The sequence below is a fragment of the Ciconia boyciana genome, chromosome 4, assembly GCF_034638445.1.
Source record: "Ciconia boyciana chromosome 4, ASM3463844v1, whole genome shotgun sequence".
In the NCBI taxonomy this organism is placed as follows: Eukaryota; Metazoa; Chordata; class Aves; order Ciconiiformes; family Ciconiidae; genus Ciconia; species Ciconia boyciana.
The window spans coordinates 65,466,389-65,482,298 of record NC_132937.1 but is presented as its reverse complement, the minus strand read 5'-3'; the positions used below and the strand labels follow the sequence as shown (position 1 = coordinate 65,482,298).

At 45.8% G+C, this 15,910-nt stretch overlaps 1 protein-coding gene across 3 annotated transcripts; it reads right to left on the bottom strand.

The window, feature by feature from the left end:
* Window positions 1-1,335: 1,335 nt before the first annotated feature.
* S1PR3 (sphingosine-1-phosphate receptor 3) lies at window positions 1,336-12,622 on the bottom strand. Of its 3 annotated transcripts, none has more exons than XM_072859938.1 (3): window positions 12,489-12,622; window positions 4,560-5,875; window positions 1,336-3,503 (listed from the first exon to the last, which is right to left on the bottom strand). In XM_072859938.1, exons 2-3 carry the CDS (start codon window positions 5,695-5,697, stop codon window positions 3,295-3,297), a joined length of 1,347 nt encoding a protein of 448 aa, XP_072716039.1. In that variant the 5' UTR covers window positions 5,698-5,875; window positions 12,489-12,622; the 3' UTR covers window positions 1,336-3,294. The 3 variants fall into 3 exon arrangements, with proteins under 3 accessions (XP_072716039.1, XP_072716037.1, XP_072716038.1); XM_072859936.1 differs by lacking the exon at window positions 12,489-12,622 and adding an exon at window positions 11,856-11,971; XM_072859937.1 differs by lacking the exon at window positions 12,489-12,622 and adding an exon at window positions 11,574-11,757.
* Window positions 12,623-15,910: the final 3,288 nt, after the last annotated feature.

The following is a 15,910-nucleotide window of genomic DNA, read 5'->3' as shown; positions in this document are numbered from 1 at the left end:
ATTTTGTAGCAGAATAAATTGAATTCTGCACGGTTTACCTGGATATTGAATATTAAAAAGTCAATGAACTACTCATCTCAGTAGAAACAGGGATGAAAAATGTCAGGGGACCAAATGCCACATGAGGAGTTTGACCTCAGTGACATTGACTTTACACCAGAGGAGCTCCACGTACTTTTACAGAGGCAACATTGATTTCCACGAGTTCATTTTTGACAAATACCATTTTCACGATGCAAGTAATCGCTCGTACAGGCTCTCTTTCTGGGCCAGATGATGCCCTCTCCTGAAAAGGTAGCTTTCCTGCTTGGCACACTGCATAGGCGAGGATAGCCAAGGGTAGCCAACTCCGTGGTCTCTCTGTGGAGAGTGACTGCAAAGACAAGGTCCATGCAAGAGCAGCTATTTAGTGTACTGTGGAGAGCAGAAAGGCTCCACGCTAGAAGGAAGCTTAGCTAGGCTGATATTCCCCAAATCCTCTTCCTCCACCACCTAAGTGTCTCCTTGCAAAGGCCCTTCTCTCTTACTCACTTGGAGAAACGCTGAGCCCGCAGATGCCCTGGGAAGTTACGTTGCTCTTGGGGAGAAGAAATGCAGCTCTGAAGGCAACATGGGCATCAGCATGCTTCTGCACGCCTCTGCATGGTGCCTCCAGACCACTCCAGGTGCCAGGAGGTCTCAGGGCTGTGGCAAGCCTCACAGCTCAATGGTGGCCAAGCAGAAACCCCTGATCACTGCTGCTGTGCCTGCCCCCCATGAGTTCTGCCATGAGAAGGGAAGAGTCCCCAGACCTGGGGCAGCCATGGGGTCCACAGCTCCCAGCAAAGTCAAGGAGCCGAGCTGTGCCCTTGGTTGTGTTCGTGGGTCAAATGGCAGTACCCGGGGCGGACGCCAGCACAGCTCTGCTCAGCAGGGGCGGACCGGCTGCTCTCAGGACCCCAGCTTCTTGGCAGCTGGCACTTTATGCACAGGTGTGTTTTCCATTTCCTTACTAAAGCAGTTGGAAATTACAAACCTCGTAGGCAGCGCGACATCCTAATTACAGCCGCTCCTTGTGAAGTGTGCCTTTCCAAGGCAGCAGCTGTGCACGGTGCTGCCGGAGCAGACAGCCCTCTGAGCAGGGGAGCCGAGGGACCCCGCCTGCTCCCAGCACAGCGGGGGCGAAGCCTTCCTCCGACGCCACGTCCCTACCGCCTTCGGCCGCAGAGCGTTCCCACAGGTACCGCCTTCAGGCACGACACCCAGAGGTTACATGCACGTTTTCCACTGAAGGCCAAAACCTCTTTTACAATTCTTTGAAAAATTACTGCTACACAACAACTTCGGTTCAAAGGTTTGAGATTTAATTAAAAGTTTTCAAAATGTTTATGGTACCTAATGAGTTGAAAATACAGTTAAGACTGTTGGCAATAAAAGACTCTTGGAAAGCATCTTGTGAAAGCTTTTTTTTTTCCTCCTTAGGTGGTTTGATTTGCATTTCTTTTGTAATCCAGAACCAAAATAAATATTCCAATTAATGAAATAATATGAATGAAATGTTAAGTCTCTTTTGTAGCTTTTGCTCCATGTAAAACCAATTGGGAGACCTGATTCAGTTTCTTACATGCTCAAATCAGCCTAGATGATAAAAAGCTTGGATTCTGGGATGTATTTTAAGGAATTTTCTAATATCTTAGGGTGAAAGAAGCTATTCAACTTTTCCAGCTTCAAGGATAGGACATCTTCCTGGTTGTTCATGGTCCACTGCTGTTAAGCCCTTGACTTGTCCTACTTTAAAATTTTGCTCTGAAATCTTCAAGAGTCTGTGCTTTACCTAATATGTCCCAGCAGGATGTACCCACTGAAGACTGTATCCGCAACAGTTTTTTTCTCTTCAGTCATAAGTACTTTGTAAATTATATTATCAGTGTTACATGTGAATCCATGAATCTCAGGAGCCTGCTTCAAGTACAGCAGGGTAGTGAACTAACAAAATATCCCCACAGCTCCAAAATAAGAGAACAAAATCAAGGTAGAGTGAAAGATTTTTGTACTGACATGCAACCACATGGCCTCCAACAGTGGAGATGCTTGCATTACTTGTACTTTGCATCAACTCCGACAACAGCTAAGCCTAGAATCCAGATGTTAAAACTCACTTTTATGTGCATATTCTTGGACTTTGGCTATTAAAAATATTCTTTTTTTCACTAAATAGTGAGAATCATGTAACATCCTTGACATGAGAGTTGGTTGTGGGGTCAGCCACAATGTCTTCTCAAACCGTTGTGTTGCTAAGGCCTTTCTGCTCCACAATAGCAAGGAATGCTGCCACGTGCCACCACCTCATGAACTAACATTTAGGAGTATACAAATATTTAACTGGCAGTTTTCAAGGACACAACTTCAGGCGAGAACTTCCACATTGAAAATACTGCCAAATAGCACTGTAAGATCTAAAGACCTAAGCAAGCCATGGCAATGCAATGTCACCAGTTTTATTTCTCACAAAGCTACAGAGCTGCTGACCCAGCCTGTATTTGCAGTTCATATAGTTATATCATGCTTAGCTTAGTTTAGCTTTTTTTTCTTCTCTAAGTGCACTGCTTTTCAACATTTTTGGTAGAAATTATTTCATATTTACTACTCTCTTTCACAGTTATTTCATTCAAATACAGTTTTTCTTTGTTCTTACACTTTTCTAACAGCGTAAAACATCTACAAGCAGACTGTTAACTTGTAAAACATAATCACAATGCAAACCTCTACATTTTAAAGGCTTTTGCTACACACATTACACAACTTATACACTGTACATACGTGGGAAGAGTCTAATGCTGCTGCTTTAAATGATTAAGACCGGAGTAAAGCTAAGGATGAGCTCCTTCAAGCTGTGTATTAAAAAAACCTCAATGACTTCTGATTGTGCATAAGGCAAGGTGTAGTTTGAGACATTAAACACAAATCTTTGAAAGAGCCCAGGAAAGTTAGATGCTTACATTCTTACTGAAAGACAACGGGAAGTAATCTCAGAATTTTCCGTCAACCTCCACTGAAACCTCCAGCCATAAAGTACTATTGATGGAAGTACCACGGGCCACTTCCATGAGGACTTGAAACCAGACGTTTATGAAGTCTTAACCACTCTAGGTCTCAGGGAATCCCTCTGATGCTGAACACCATCCTGTACTGAGGCTGGTAAGGCAGTGATGAACCATAAAGTTGTTTTCATACAGGTTTCTCTGCAACAGCCTCTCAAAAGAGTAAGTCTGGGGCTCCAGGAAAGTTGGAAGGTCTTCCAAACTAAACAGGCTTTCATTCCAGATCCAAGGCACGGTCAGGTATAAATGGAGACATGCCTTTCAGCGTGATCCTGTTGTACCGCATCTTCCCTCTTGTATCTGCAAAAGTGCCTGGAGACAGTAGGAGTGTAGAGTCCCATTGCCAGAAAATGGGATCTTGTCCCAGTGGCTGGATTTCTTCCCAGGGAGAATTTCTAACACAATCCCATGCTGTGGTAGTGCCTGGAGAGAAAAGAAGGAACTCCACAGGGACCTGTTTGTGGTTCATTGCTTTCTGAAATGATACGTCTCTTTCAGAAATGAAGAATCTCAGCTTAGGTAGTGCATTCACAATGTACACAGGTTTACATAGGTTTGACATATATTTTTAAATACATTGGAAACAGTAAGTAAAAATATATGCATTGAAACAGTACATACACTTGATACACGTGTATTGTTGGGTCACATTTTAACTACTTTAAATAGCAAACATATATAGCCTCTCTCAATGGTTATTTACTATTGCTTGTTTAAAATAAGTTGTGAAATGTCACAGTGACAACTGTCATGTTGTCTTTCACTAAACATGAAAAGTTTGAATAACAGTGGAAAAAATAAAAATACTGCATTGATATGACATGTTGAAGTTCCTGTCAGTTAAAAGATACTACTTCATACATTTTCAAATATCCCCATTGAAACACATCTATCTATTTGTATAATTTGTCACCTTACAGTGTATACTGCAATACAATGTTTAGCATATTGTAAACTTTTACCAAACAATGACTTTTTAATAAGGAATTGTACAAATATACACCTATTTATACCACATACATATAAGGCCATTAACATAACAGCAAGATACATATAGAGAACTATAATTGCCAACATACGTAATGAGCTTTTCTCCCAGTTGGCAATAATCGGGCTCATTCTCTGATTGTCAGCAGTGTTTAGTGAATGCTGAAGTTTCTAACAGGTTTTCTTGATGTCTTGCAAGATTAGGCAGTGCCAAATGCAGCCTCATCATGCAATGCCATCATGGTGCACAACATCATTAGGTGTGCATGGACTCTGTCCTGGCTGTTGGGTAGCATGAAAGGGTTTTTCTGAATCAGGTGTGCTACTGAATGAACACCCAGAGCAAATGATTGTTGATAAATAAGTCCTCAAAGTTAAATAAGTGGTTAGTGTTTTCCCCTGTGACTTAAGTGCATGAATGCTTAAACTATACTTGTAGTTTAAATCTAAAGGCCACAGAAAGGTACTTGTCTTGAGGAGTCCTTTACTTACAGAAGTTTCCATTGTGAAACGAAGATTCATTTTTCTCAGCAATACACGAGGGAACATTCATCGGTGGGAAATCTTCCTTTGGCTTTTGGGTATTGCTGCTGCTGGATTTACTTCGACTGTGATCTGGCGTGGGCTGAATAGGCAAAGATCTGGCCACTGTGGATTTCACCAGGCAGCCACAAACAAGCCGAAAGAAAGCCCGACGCATTTCCTTGCTGGCCAGCGTGTAGATGATGGGGTTCATTGCAGAATTGATGACTGCCAGAGCAATAAACCAGTTGGCTTTGTACAAGATATAGCACTCCTTGACTCTGCAGGCCACATCAATGAGGAAAAGGATGAACAGTGGAGACCAGCAGGCAATGAAGACACTAACAACAATCACGACAGTCCTAAGGAGTGCCATGGACCGCTCTGAGTTATTGTGGTTAGTGACATTACGACTGCTGGACTTTACCAGGATGTAGATACGGGCATAAAGGATGACAATGGCAACCAAAATGGCTATGAAGATACTAATGCAGAACACAACATACTTCTTGGAGTATAGAGGCAAAATTGTTGAGCAATCTGGTAAGTTGTTTATACAGTTCCAGCCAAGGATGGGTAAGGCACCCAAGGAAATAGAAATAAGCCAGCATGTACCAATGAGAAGGAACACTCTGTATTTTTTATTTGCATCATAAGGCCTCATTTTAATCATGGTCAAATGCCGCTCGATAGCTATTGCTAATAAGCTGAAAGTGGAGGCTCCCAGGGCAACAAACATACTGCCTTCCCTAATGAACCAGATTGTGGAGGACAAGCTCAGAGTTTTCTTCCCAGACATAAGAATGTTTACTTTGTAAACAATCCCGGCTAAAAGATCACAGAGAGCTAGATTGCCAATAAAAAAGTACATGCGGTTGTGAAATTTGTTGTTTTTCCATATGGCAATCAACACCATCAAGTTTTCCAGGACTATGAAACTACATAGGATCAGAAATGCTATAGTGGGCAGGTCTATGTTATCAGTTGCCTTTTCCCTTAAAATAAGCTTTCCTGTGTAATTATAATGCAGTATGATCAGAGAGTCCATCTCTTCACTTCCTTGAGGGCCGACAAGAGCATCAGGTGGCACGGTAACTGCTGCCATCATTCGTTCCCCGATGCTGGACTTTTCTTCTTTAATATCACGAGAATTTAGTTCCGATAATTTTCCACAAGAGGGAGATCAAGCCACGTTCTTCCAAGCGCTCCCCTGGGCAGGCGGTGGGTATCCCCAGCTCCAGCAAGCCTCGCATATTAATTTGGGAGAGTGGCTTGCAAACCAGGCTCTGAAAATAAAAACAACAAATGCAACATAAATCTCACTGTCTTCCCATGTCACCCACGGCCCGCGCGGGTGCTCAAGCCACAACATAGACCCAGGAGCCGAGAGGGACAGGACACCGTCCTTACTACGGGGGACACCCTTACTAGGACGGGACACCAAGGTCTAGCACTGCTGCGTGCTTATCAAAGGTAGCTGTGGGTAAGCTGTCAGTCATGCTCTGCACAGATGCAGCTCTGCTGCAGAAACACAAGGGCAATGTAGATAACTGCTCATAGGTGTTTCCCTCCACAAAATTTTCATGCTGAAAAAAATGCAGAGGAGTGGTGAGAAGGATTAGCAAATGGTCCCAGCAAGTCCCCGTGTGCACAGCGACGGGCTCACTCCTTCTCAAAAAGACCTAAGTGTACATGGCACTACCAAAACACCACCCAACCGTCACCGCCTGAGCAGCAGCAGGACAAACTCACTGCTTTCTAAGCTTGCCCCTGTTCCCCATGCAGACCGAAGGTAGCAAAGAGCCTGAGAAAGTTGGTGTCAGGTCTTGATGCCAGTGTGCACGTTGCCAATGCCTAAAATAACTTCCCACCCTTAATGGTACAAAATTATGCTATTTACAATTAAGGAGATGCTCTGAAAGCCAGTCATCATAAAACCAATCCTACTTCCCATTCAAATTAGTTGGATTCCTGCTACCCTTTTTAAAATAAGCACAGCAAGTCACATCTTTGTAAGTATTGCTTTTCTTTACGGTTCACTTTACTTTTTTTTCCCTTTGCACGTGTATACAAGACATACATTTAATGTTGTTGGGTTTTTATAAAATAAAAAATAGTTCTATCAACTTGAATTGTCCTTCTCAATTTACTTCTGTTTTTCTTTAAGTTATGACTTAGATTAACTGAAACATTTTCCCACGGACTTCGATAGGTTGCATTTTCACAGCAGATCCTCCTAGCTGTCTTTTTTCATTGCCATATATAAGTATTGGAAGAGATCTACACAGCTTTGTAAAAATATCAGAAGATGTCACAAGCACTTACTGTTAACCAGAAATGTTACAGTTTAGTTGCTGCATACTGCAATGAGAATCTGTGCTCATGCCCCAAACGTATGTACTGAGGATAAACAGACAGCCAATTTTTCAGCTTGGTAATCAAACCAGGATGGGGATGAGGAGAGAACTGGTTCCATCCAAACCAAATTTGTAAAGATTTAATTTTTTTCTGGGAAAGGTAAGAAAAAAAAAAGTTGTGCTGGATGGGAGGACACTTTCCATCAGCCCAAAATGAAACAGCTTAGTTTAGGGAACTCGTTAAGAGCTAGAACTCCTTACCATTTATTTACTCAAGGGTCACAAGCATTTCCCAACCATGTGAAAGACACTTTCAATGGATGGGTATCAAGGCAAGACATTGAGATCTCAACCTCTGCTAGAGACCAGCGTACCAACAGGTTTCAACCCACAGCCTGTACATCCCAAGGAGTATCTGGTTTACTCTGGGTAATGGAGTAGGCTTACCCTCAACAGGCTTAGGTTTAATACAGAAGTGTCGGTACTTTCATTGGAAAATAGCAGCCTTCCAGTATTTAAAGGAGGCATACAGGAAAGCTGGGGAGGGACTATTTATCAGGGAGCGTAGTGATAGCATGAGGAGTAACAGTTTTAAACTGAAAGAGGGTAGATTTAGATCAGATATTAGGAAGAAATTCTTTACTGTGAGGATGGTGAGATACTGGAACAGGTTGCCCAGAGAAGTTGTGGATGCCCCCTCCTTGGAAGTGTTCAAGGCCAGGCTGGATGGGGCTTTGAGCAACCTGGTCCAGTGGAAGATGCCCCTGACCACGGCAGGGGGGTTGGAACTAGATGATCTGTAAGGTCCCTTCCAACCCAAACCATTCTATGATTCTATGTTTCTATATACAGGTTTCTTAAGATCACAGAAACATGTGAGCCACTGCTGTTCCAGCACTCTGTTTTGGGCACTTGAAAAACGGGAGATGCATTTTCAAGTGCCTTCTGGAAGATGGAAGGAGCAAACCATATCCCAGATGAATATAAAGAGATTTAAAGGATGACCCACACCTTATTTTCCCACACTCCCTTTCCCTGGGTTCCCTCCTTCAGAAAAGAAGTAATCTGACAAAAGCCTACAGTGAATTGACTTGAATTCTTTAGTACATTCAGGATGTTTTAAAATTATTTTCTGAGAATATAATTTACTATTTACCCCATTGTTATTATTATTATTTCCCCATTCTAGTTCTTAGGTCCAAACTACTTTGGTGAAGAGACCTGCTGGGAGAGACATATTATCCAAGAAACACAGTTGTTGCTTGGTGTCCTTGGTCTTTTTTACCCTGAAGATGACAGCAACCCTCTTACTTCCCGGGAGCAGAACTAGGCCCTCGAGATGTTGACCTCTTTTCTGAAGCATGGTAACAGTGAAGCTCTTCAACAGAACAACTTCACCTCAGCTAAGGTTCAATCTAATTGTAATTCAGTTACAATCTGCACACTGTTATCACAGAAACTATCACAGTCTTTCATTGTATTGGCTTATAACAAAATGCCACTGTGTCCATATGAATCGCAAGTGCTTTCCACTGTAAAATAAACAATTACATTTGACTAGAAAAGTATTTGTTAACGATAGCTCAACTAGCAATCCTCACCAGACTGGCTGATGGCTCCTGAGAGAATCATATTCATATAATTTAAGAGCATCACATGCAACAAAATAAATGTTTCTGTAAGTCTTTTCCAGAGTTACCATACTGGTCTATCGAAGGACAAATATACTTCTTTCTGTGAAGAAAATTATATGCCAGACTTAGGACTCTATCAGCCACAACTCAGCAGCTGTAAACTGTCATGACTCTACTAAAGGCAATGGTGCTATAGCAGTTTCCCTGGCTGAAGGCATGGATGATGCACTCAATCAGCAGAAATCATACAGAGTCTCTTCCATTGTTTGTAAGTACTCCTTCTCTTAAAATTATTACAGCAAACTTAGTATCACAAAAGTAAATCTTTGCCTCTGACACGCTAGCGGCAAGGCAATGGAGGCTGTAACATTATTATTTGCCAGGACTCTCAGGGAATGAATATCACTCACAAGTCACTTCACAGTTAATATAACTAATAATGTAATAAATTAAAATTTATTCTCTTCTGGCAGCAAAATTTCCAGGCAATATCTTTCAGCCACACTACTTTTTTGTTTTCCTCCTGCTTTGTAGCCAGTAACTCAGAAAGTACATTCATTTTTTAACAGTTAGAAAAATTAAAGTTGGTTGTATATTATAATAACAAGAGAGCAGCAGCCAGGTCCAGGATATCTGTGTCACTGCTTCCTGACAGCTCTACAACTCAATCCTCAAAACATTTTCGTCCCAGTCACATACAGAGGACTAGCCACTAGCTGCAAAGTACGGACCTTAGCTTGAAATATTAAAAAAAAGAGCCTGTCCGTGGCATATTGTGTGTTGAGCATTGCTTTGGTTAGGTACCTCAACACCCCGAGCTTTTGATACCACTGGAAATCAGTTTTATTCCCTCTAAAGCAAACCAGAGGATCCCTATCACTGCACCACCAGGTACCACTAGAAAGATAAACCTATCAGCAGTGCAGGGGCAATCTGGCTATACTTTCTCATGGATGTGATGGTCAAAACAGCGTTTGCTAAATTACTCAAATAAAGGCAGTGGCACAATGTCAAGAACCACAGTCATGTGGAGGACAATTCAGTGGCCTCCTTCAGCTTTTTGGCTGAGCTTCATCCTTCCTGCTCCAAGGATAGAGGGAGCAGTCAAGGTTAGCAGCAAGCACCATCATTTGCCCCTCCTGGGAAATCTCCCTGCCCACCACCATGCTTTGAGGTTTCCACAGCGGTTAGCGCGCTCTCCTGCAGAGGTCAAGGATCCTAGTAGGGTCAAGCACCCTTCCAGGTTGGAGCAGGGGCTCTCCCGCACGGTTCACATCCCTAGGGTCTACCAGGGTCTGTATGGTCCCTGTGCCACATGTGCCATGAAAAGCGCAATGCTGTGTGGTAGGCCACAACCCCTCGATCTGCCCTATGGCAAGGCACACCTCCGCTGCCCTCTCCAGCCCCACCACACAGTGGTACAGGGAGAGGCTCAGGGCTGTACCTCTCACCAGCTCCCAACAGGTAACACTCTGGGTAAGGCAGCTGGAGTCAACCTGCAATTTTCCTCTGGGAATGTGTAATTCCCAGTGCCAGGAGGCAACGGGGAACCGGTGATAATGGGGATGCCAAAGCCCTTCAGCAACCACCCCCAGTACATCTCCACTCTCTGCTCCCGGGGGCGGTCTGGTAAGAGTCCTATGGGAAGCTGAGGGCTTTTACTGTCTCATGAATCACTGGATACTTTACAGCTGGAAGAATAAGAAATTTCTATTTTCAAAACAGTGAGCCAAACTGCTCTCAATTTTCATGATATCCTGAAGTCAAAGCAACAAGTGAGAATACAGCACAAGTGAGAATAGGACTTAACCTTCCACTACCTACTTTTGCCTACACAAGAACACACGATGCTATGCATTCAGGACACTCACAGTAGTTCAGCTGGAATCATGTTTTCCTGCCTTCCAAGTATCCACGAACCGACTTGACAAAAGAGACCAGACCCGCCCCCACCACACACATTGCAGTTCTCCCTTCTCGTCCACACACAGACATACGCTTTGGCCATCAATGGCAATTTTAAGAAAGGCAAAGGGAAAGCCAAGAATGCATATCTGAAGCCAAACTTTTGTATATTTACTTATTTTTAAAGCCTCTCCAGTTGAAAAGTAAACAGGTGTAATTTATCAGGCACACCCTGGTAGTGTTAAATTTGAGAACAGCAGTACATTTCAATACACATTTCCAGTCTGAAATTAAGCTGCACTAGTTGCAAACGAAGTTTAGACAACAAACATCTGCTGCAGAACAATGTCTTGGACAACTCAAATAAACTTTAAAAAGATTTTTTTTAAAGCGAATGTGCTGGCAGCTTACAGCCTCAGAAAAGCCTTTAATAAATGGTTATTTTTCTTGGCTTCTGGCTTTTCGACATCGGTTTGTGTTTTGTAAATCCGAGTGGGACGCCCGCATCTCTCACGCAGGAGCTCCAACTCCTGCACGTTAAAGGCAGGCACTTTTACTTCTTCCCCCCCACCGGCTCCCAGCGCTCCCAACCTACTCCCCCCACTCCAAACTCCAGTATGCCCCTGGCAAATCTGCCTTACTGCAGCGACCTGGACGCTCCGGGGCGACAAACCTCTTGTCTGAGCCACCCAGGAATATCCCCGACGGGTCCGCGGCGTGACCGTCCCGCCGGGGAAACGCTACCCGCCTCGCAGTCCCGGGCTGGGCTCGGCCCGCCGCCGCGCCGTGCCCGCACCACGCCCGTACGCGACATCCCGAAGGCACCGCCTGCACGGCGGCTCCCGCTCCCGCGACAACCGGCCCGGCAGGCGGAGCGGCCCCGCTCCCCCAGCTCGGCGCGCCGGGGACTCCTCGCCCGCGGCTCCCCGAGCGAGAGGGACAGCGCGGCCGCGCCGACGGCCCCGACGGGCGGGCTGCGGGGCGGGCAGGCACCGGCCGGGCGCAGCCCGCCGGCCAGGCAGCGGGGAGAGGGGGCAAGGGGGCAGGCATGGCGCGGGCAGGGCTGTCCCGGAGGAGAGGCGAAGTACCTGCTGCGTCCCCGCCGCGTCCCCCCGGCGCTCTGCGGCCGCCGCATCCGACCGCGCCGGCTGCACGGCGCCGCTCGGCCCCCGGCGCTGCGCTGGGCCAGGCCGGGCGGGGCTGGGGATCGCCCCGGCCCTGCCCCGCCCCCGCCGCTCCCCGCGGCTCCGCGCTCCCCGCCGCCGCTGCCCGGAGCCGCCCCGCCCGGCTGCCCCCTCCCGACCGCCCGACCTCCCCGCCGGGCTCTTCTCTGCCCCCACCCCCGCCCCGCGTCCGCCCCCCGGTCCTGCCTCCGGCTCGCTGCTCCCGCGCCGTCGTCGTCCTCGGCCAGGCTTGGCTCCCCGCTGCGGCGGTCCCGGCCTGCCCCCGGCCCGGCCCGGCTCACCCCCCGCACCGCCCCTCACCACCCACTGGTACCCCCGAGGGGGTACCCCTGCGGGGCTGGCGGCTGCCGTCAGGGCACGGCCGCGGGCGAGGCACCAGGCGTTACGGGCAGCCGGGGGTGGAATGTGAGACGGCCGAGCCTGCCGCCTAGTATTTGTAACGTCCATAAAAATGCAGGGGGAGGGGGGAAATTCTGGGTAGTCCTTACTCAGCTCGAGCTATTAGCATGCTTGAGTGAAGTTTACCTCTCCTGCATCTGCCCCTCTGTTTTACTGTGTCTAATAATGTGATCTTCAGAGAGCTTGAGAGGGATGACACAGACTGAAGCATTCAGAAACTCCGAGCAAAAATACGCCTGGTTTGACCCTGAGTTGCCAGTTGCAGCGAGTTCTTAGTAAGGTACCTCTTGACAGAGTTACTGACTGAAGAATAGCAACTCAAGGATAGCGATAGGCACGCAGATGGATTGCCTCAGTGATGGGAGCAGCACTTTGGAAAAGAAGTTGAAACCTGGATCCTACAACTTGTAAGGTACCTACCTGTAAGATGCCTGTGGGTAACAGCAAACCTTTCTGTCAGAAATTGATATAACGAGCTAGCAAACAGGAACACTACAACAGCCTTGCTAAGCGCAGGCAGGCGTGTAGGGTTGCCTAGTCGTCTTGCTGCAATCAGTGTTTTTCTTGGGAGCCTCCTGTCTGGAGCTGAGCATCGTCACACTGGGACTCATGCCATGGGCTTGGCTGTCGGGCTGCCTGCACTGCTACTCGGTAGGGAAGAAAAGTCCTGAAAGAAAGCAGAACTAGGCTTTTTATAGCCGGAAGTTTAAGCTGATGTAGCAGAACAAACAGTGTGTTTCTGTGATCGCTTTTTATCTGCTGAAGATGAGTAATAAAAGTCTTCTGGTTTAGGACCTTGATAGGAAATAAGGACTACACAAGGCAAAATGCTGGTAAAATCACTTTGAAGCTGATGAACCCAATGGATACAGCCCCACTTAGCTATGGATGGGGCTATACTGCAACATGTGGTCGCCCTGGCCTTATCTCCTTGTCCTCCTGTTATGTGTGCTGTGTGAAAGCTGCTCTCCTGTGGAAGGGGAGAGGAGTGGAGAACTTCCACGCCACATAAAAGCACACAGGGCTTTTCAGCAAAGGGGAGTCCAGGTCTGTGAATTGGTGCTCTCCCATTGCACAGGAAAACCTTGTCCAACTTTTCTCTACAAACGACCCCAGGAAGCTCTGTAGTCCTCCTGGCAGCTGCTTGCCACTTGTCATCAAGGCCCAGTTCTTGCAGAGCAGATGTTCTAGCAAGCAGCCTCTGGCCTTGCTCTGTGGTCTGCTATTATTCCTTGTTCTTTTCCCTATATCCTTGGTTTTTCTTTACTACCTTTTGGCTACTTGGAGAGGGAAGCCAGAAGAAATAGTCGTTCTAATCAGACTATAGTAGGTGAGGGGACAAGATACTGCCACCGGAAAGATTTTTTGGCAATGGTGCCAGGAGGTGGCAAACTGTGCCCTGTTGCCTGTGATGGATGTGAGTTGCCTTCTTCAGCTGGGCTTGCCACCACTCTGTAGGAGCAGCCCACAGCAAGGCCCTGCTATAGTACAAGGAAATTACTCTCCTCTGCAGAGGAGTATGCATGGGAAATGGTGTACTGATGGTGCAGACCAGATGTTATCTCTGACTGAGACCTTTGATGGTGGTGTCTGACATGGTGGTGTCTGAAAGCCCTTCTTCTGCTGCAGAGAACTTTGAGCAATGCAGTCCCACCAGTGAGCGTGGGGATCTCAAGCCCCAGCTCTCCTCTCCATCACGGGAAACAGACCTCAGCCATGGCTATGCCAGAGGCGTGTCCGGCTCATCAGCAGGCAGCGGTTTCTTGCAGCTGCCTCTCGGCCCCTGTGGTTGCAGTGGCTGCTGGTGCCATTGGAGGAGGTGGGCGGCAGGACACTGCAGTGCCAGCTGGAGAAGCCACCCAGGAGCAAAGTGTGGTGGAGAGTTCCTGCACAGAGGCTGCCAGGCATTTGCCTGGGGTGGCATCTCAGGCCAAAGCAGCTGTTGGCAATAACCTTCGGGGAGCTCAGCCTGTTCAGCAATAGCTGATACAACCCACCAGTTCATTTCTGAACGCCATGCAACAGCCTGCGAGACGCGCATACCATACTCAGCTTTCCATGAAGCTCTCAACCTTGTTGTAGTACTCTTAAAAGAAATTATATTTTTGTGGGGTAAAAAGATTAATAACCAAGTAAGAGATAGAAAGTAAAGGACAGGAACAATGATCAATTTTCATAGCAACAGGAGGTTAATAGATGCATTTCCCAGGGATAAGGAGTCTGTTCTGCCCTGGAAATTCATGAGTGAGTGGGCAAACAGGATGAATAATGGGAGAGCAGTGTCTGCTGATGTTATTGGGAGTACTTGACAATGAAACTAAAACTGAGGATAAGAAGTTGCTGAGACCTGGTGGTCCTGAGTGACCTGCTGATAAAATGGTGTGTTCATTTCCATGCTGCTAAGTAAAACAGAAAAAACAATTCTAATGATACATGAACAATTGTACGTGGACTGTTATCACTCAGAAGAGAGGTCTTTGTGGATAGTGCTTCAAACACATCCCACATTCATTAACTGTCAAAGGGAAACTGAGTGCTAGGAATGATTAAGAAAGGAATGAAGAACAAAATGGAAAAGATGGTTAAGCTCTTCTGTAAGCACTGCACCTTGAGTACCACAGGTGCCTCTGGTTGCTTCGTCTCCTCATGAATGCAATAAAACACAAAAAGGTACAAAAGGCAACAGAATGGTTATAAAAGTTGTCTCTGCAGGGAAAATGCAAGTTGCCTAGGTCTAATCAATGGTCTGAGGAAAGGCAAAAACCACAATGAAACAAGACGGAATAGTTTAAAACAAAAGGAAACAAATTTCCGTCAGTGTGCCGTTGAAATGTGGAACACATTGCTGGAGGAGAGAAAGGGAAAAAGTGGTTAAACAAACCACATGGAGTAAAGGCCCGTTACTGACTGTTAAATACAATGAGAAGGCAGGGCATGTCGTGAAAGCTGGGGGACCCAAGCAGGGGCAGCAGGTGCCCTGCACACTTCCAGCTCCAAAGTTAGCATGGGCCGAATCCTGCCAGGGGTCTTTTCTCCTGTGTTGCAAGAAGGCATGGTCTTGGCTAAGCGGACAAGCCGTGGCACAGGTAATGACATGACTATTGCCCACTTCTGCAGGTATTGAAAAAAGGAGAGGTTTCTGTAGGGGATTTACGCTAGATATGGCAGAGGAAGAGTCAGCAGAGTGACTCAGAGACAGGTGGCTCAGCTAAAGCAATGGACTCAGAAAATGACCTAGTGAAGTTGTCCGAATGGTCCTGGGCCTCACAGCACACTGCGACAGCCCATGACTTTGATTTTCTGTCATGTGTATTACATGGAGAATAACTGATTTTTAAAAGTTCTTTTACTTCTTTATGTGGCATTTGATCCAATGAATGCATGCAGTGAAAGATGGATGCCATTGATATCACAGAATCACAGAATCACAGAATCGTATAGGTTGGAAAAGACCTTTAAGATCATCGAGTTCAACCGTAAACCTAACACTAAATGGTTATAAATGGTTTAAATGGTTTTTATAATGTGGTTTTTTTTTTGTTTTTATAACTTTTTTTTTTAAATATTTTTTTTTATACCACTATAAATGGTTTTTCAGCACACGCTTAAAAGTTAAAAAAGTGGTTAAAGTTATTTCTGTTTACAGATAGATAAAATATATAAATATGCGATAAAAGCTGAAGTTACCCTCAGATGAAAGATATTGTGGTTTCTGCACAGACCAAACAGATCATGTTTCAAGATTAATATTATCCTTCTCATGTAGTAGTTACAATTAAGTCCTTGAAGAATCTCCTTTTTCTGTTAACTGTTTAGGGCATGATAAAATTTTGGTAATTTCT

What these genes read in the sequence shown, in the direction of transcription:
- S1PR3 (XM_072859938.1), bottom strand. Translation starts at nt 5,697, where the DNA reads ATGATGGCAGCAGTTACCGTGCCACCTGATGCTCTTGTCGGCCCTCAA. An exon ending in GTTTCACAATGGAAACTTCT is followed by an intron (nt 3,504 to 4,559) that starts GTAAGTAAAGGA and finishes TTTTCTCTCCAG; the next exon opens with GCACTACCACAGCATGGGAT.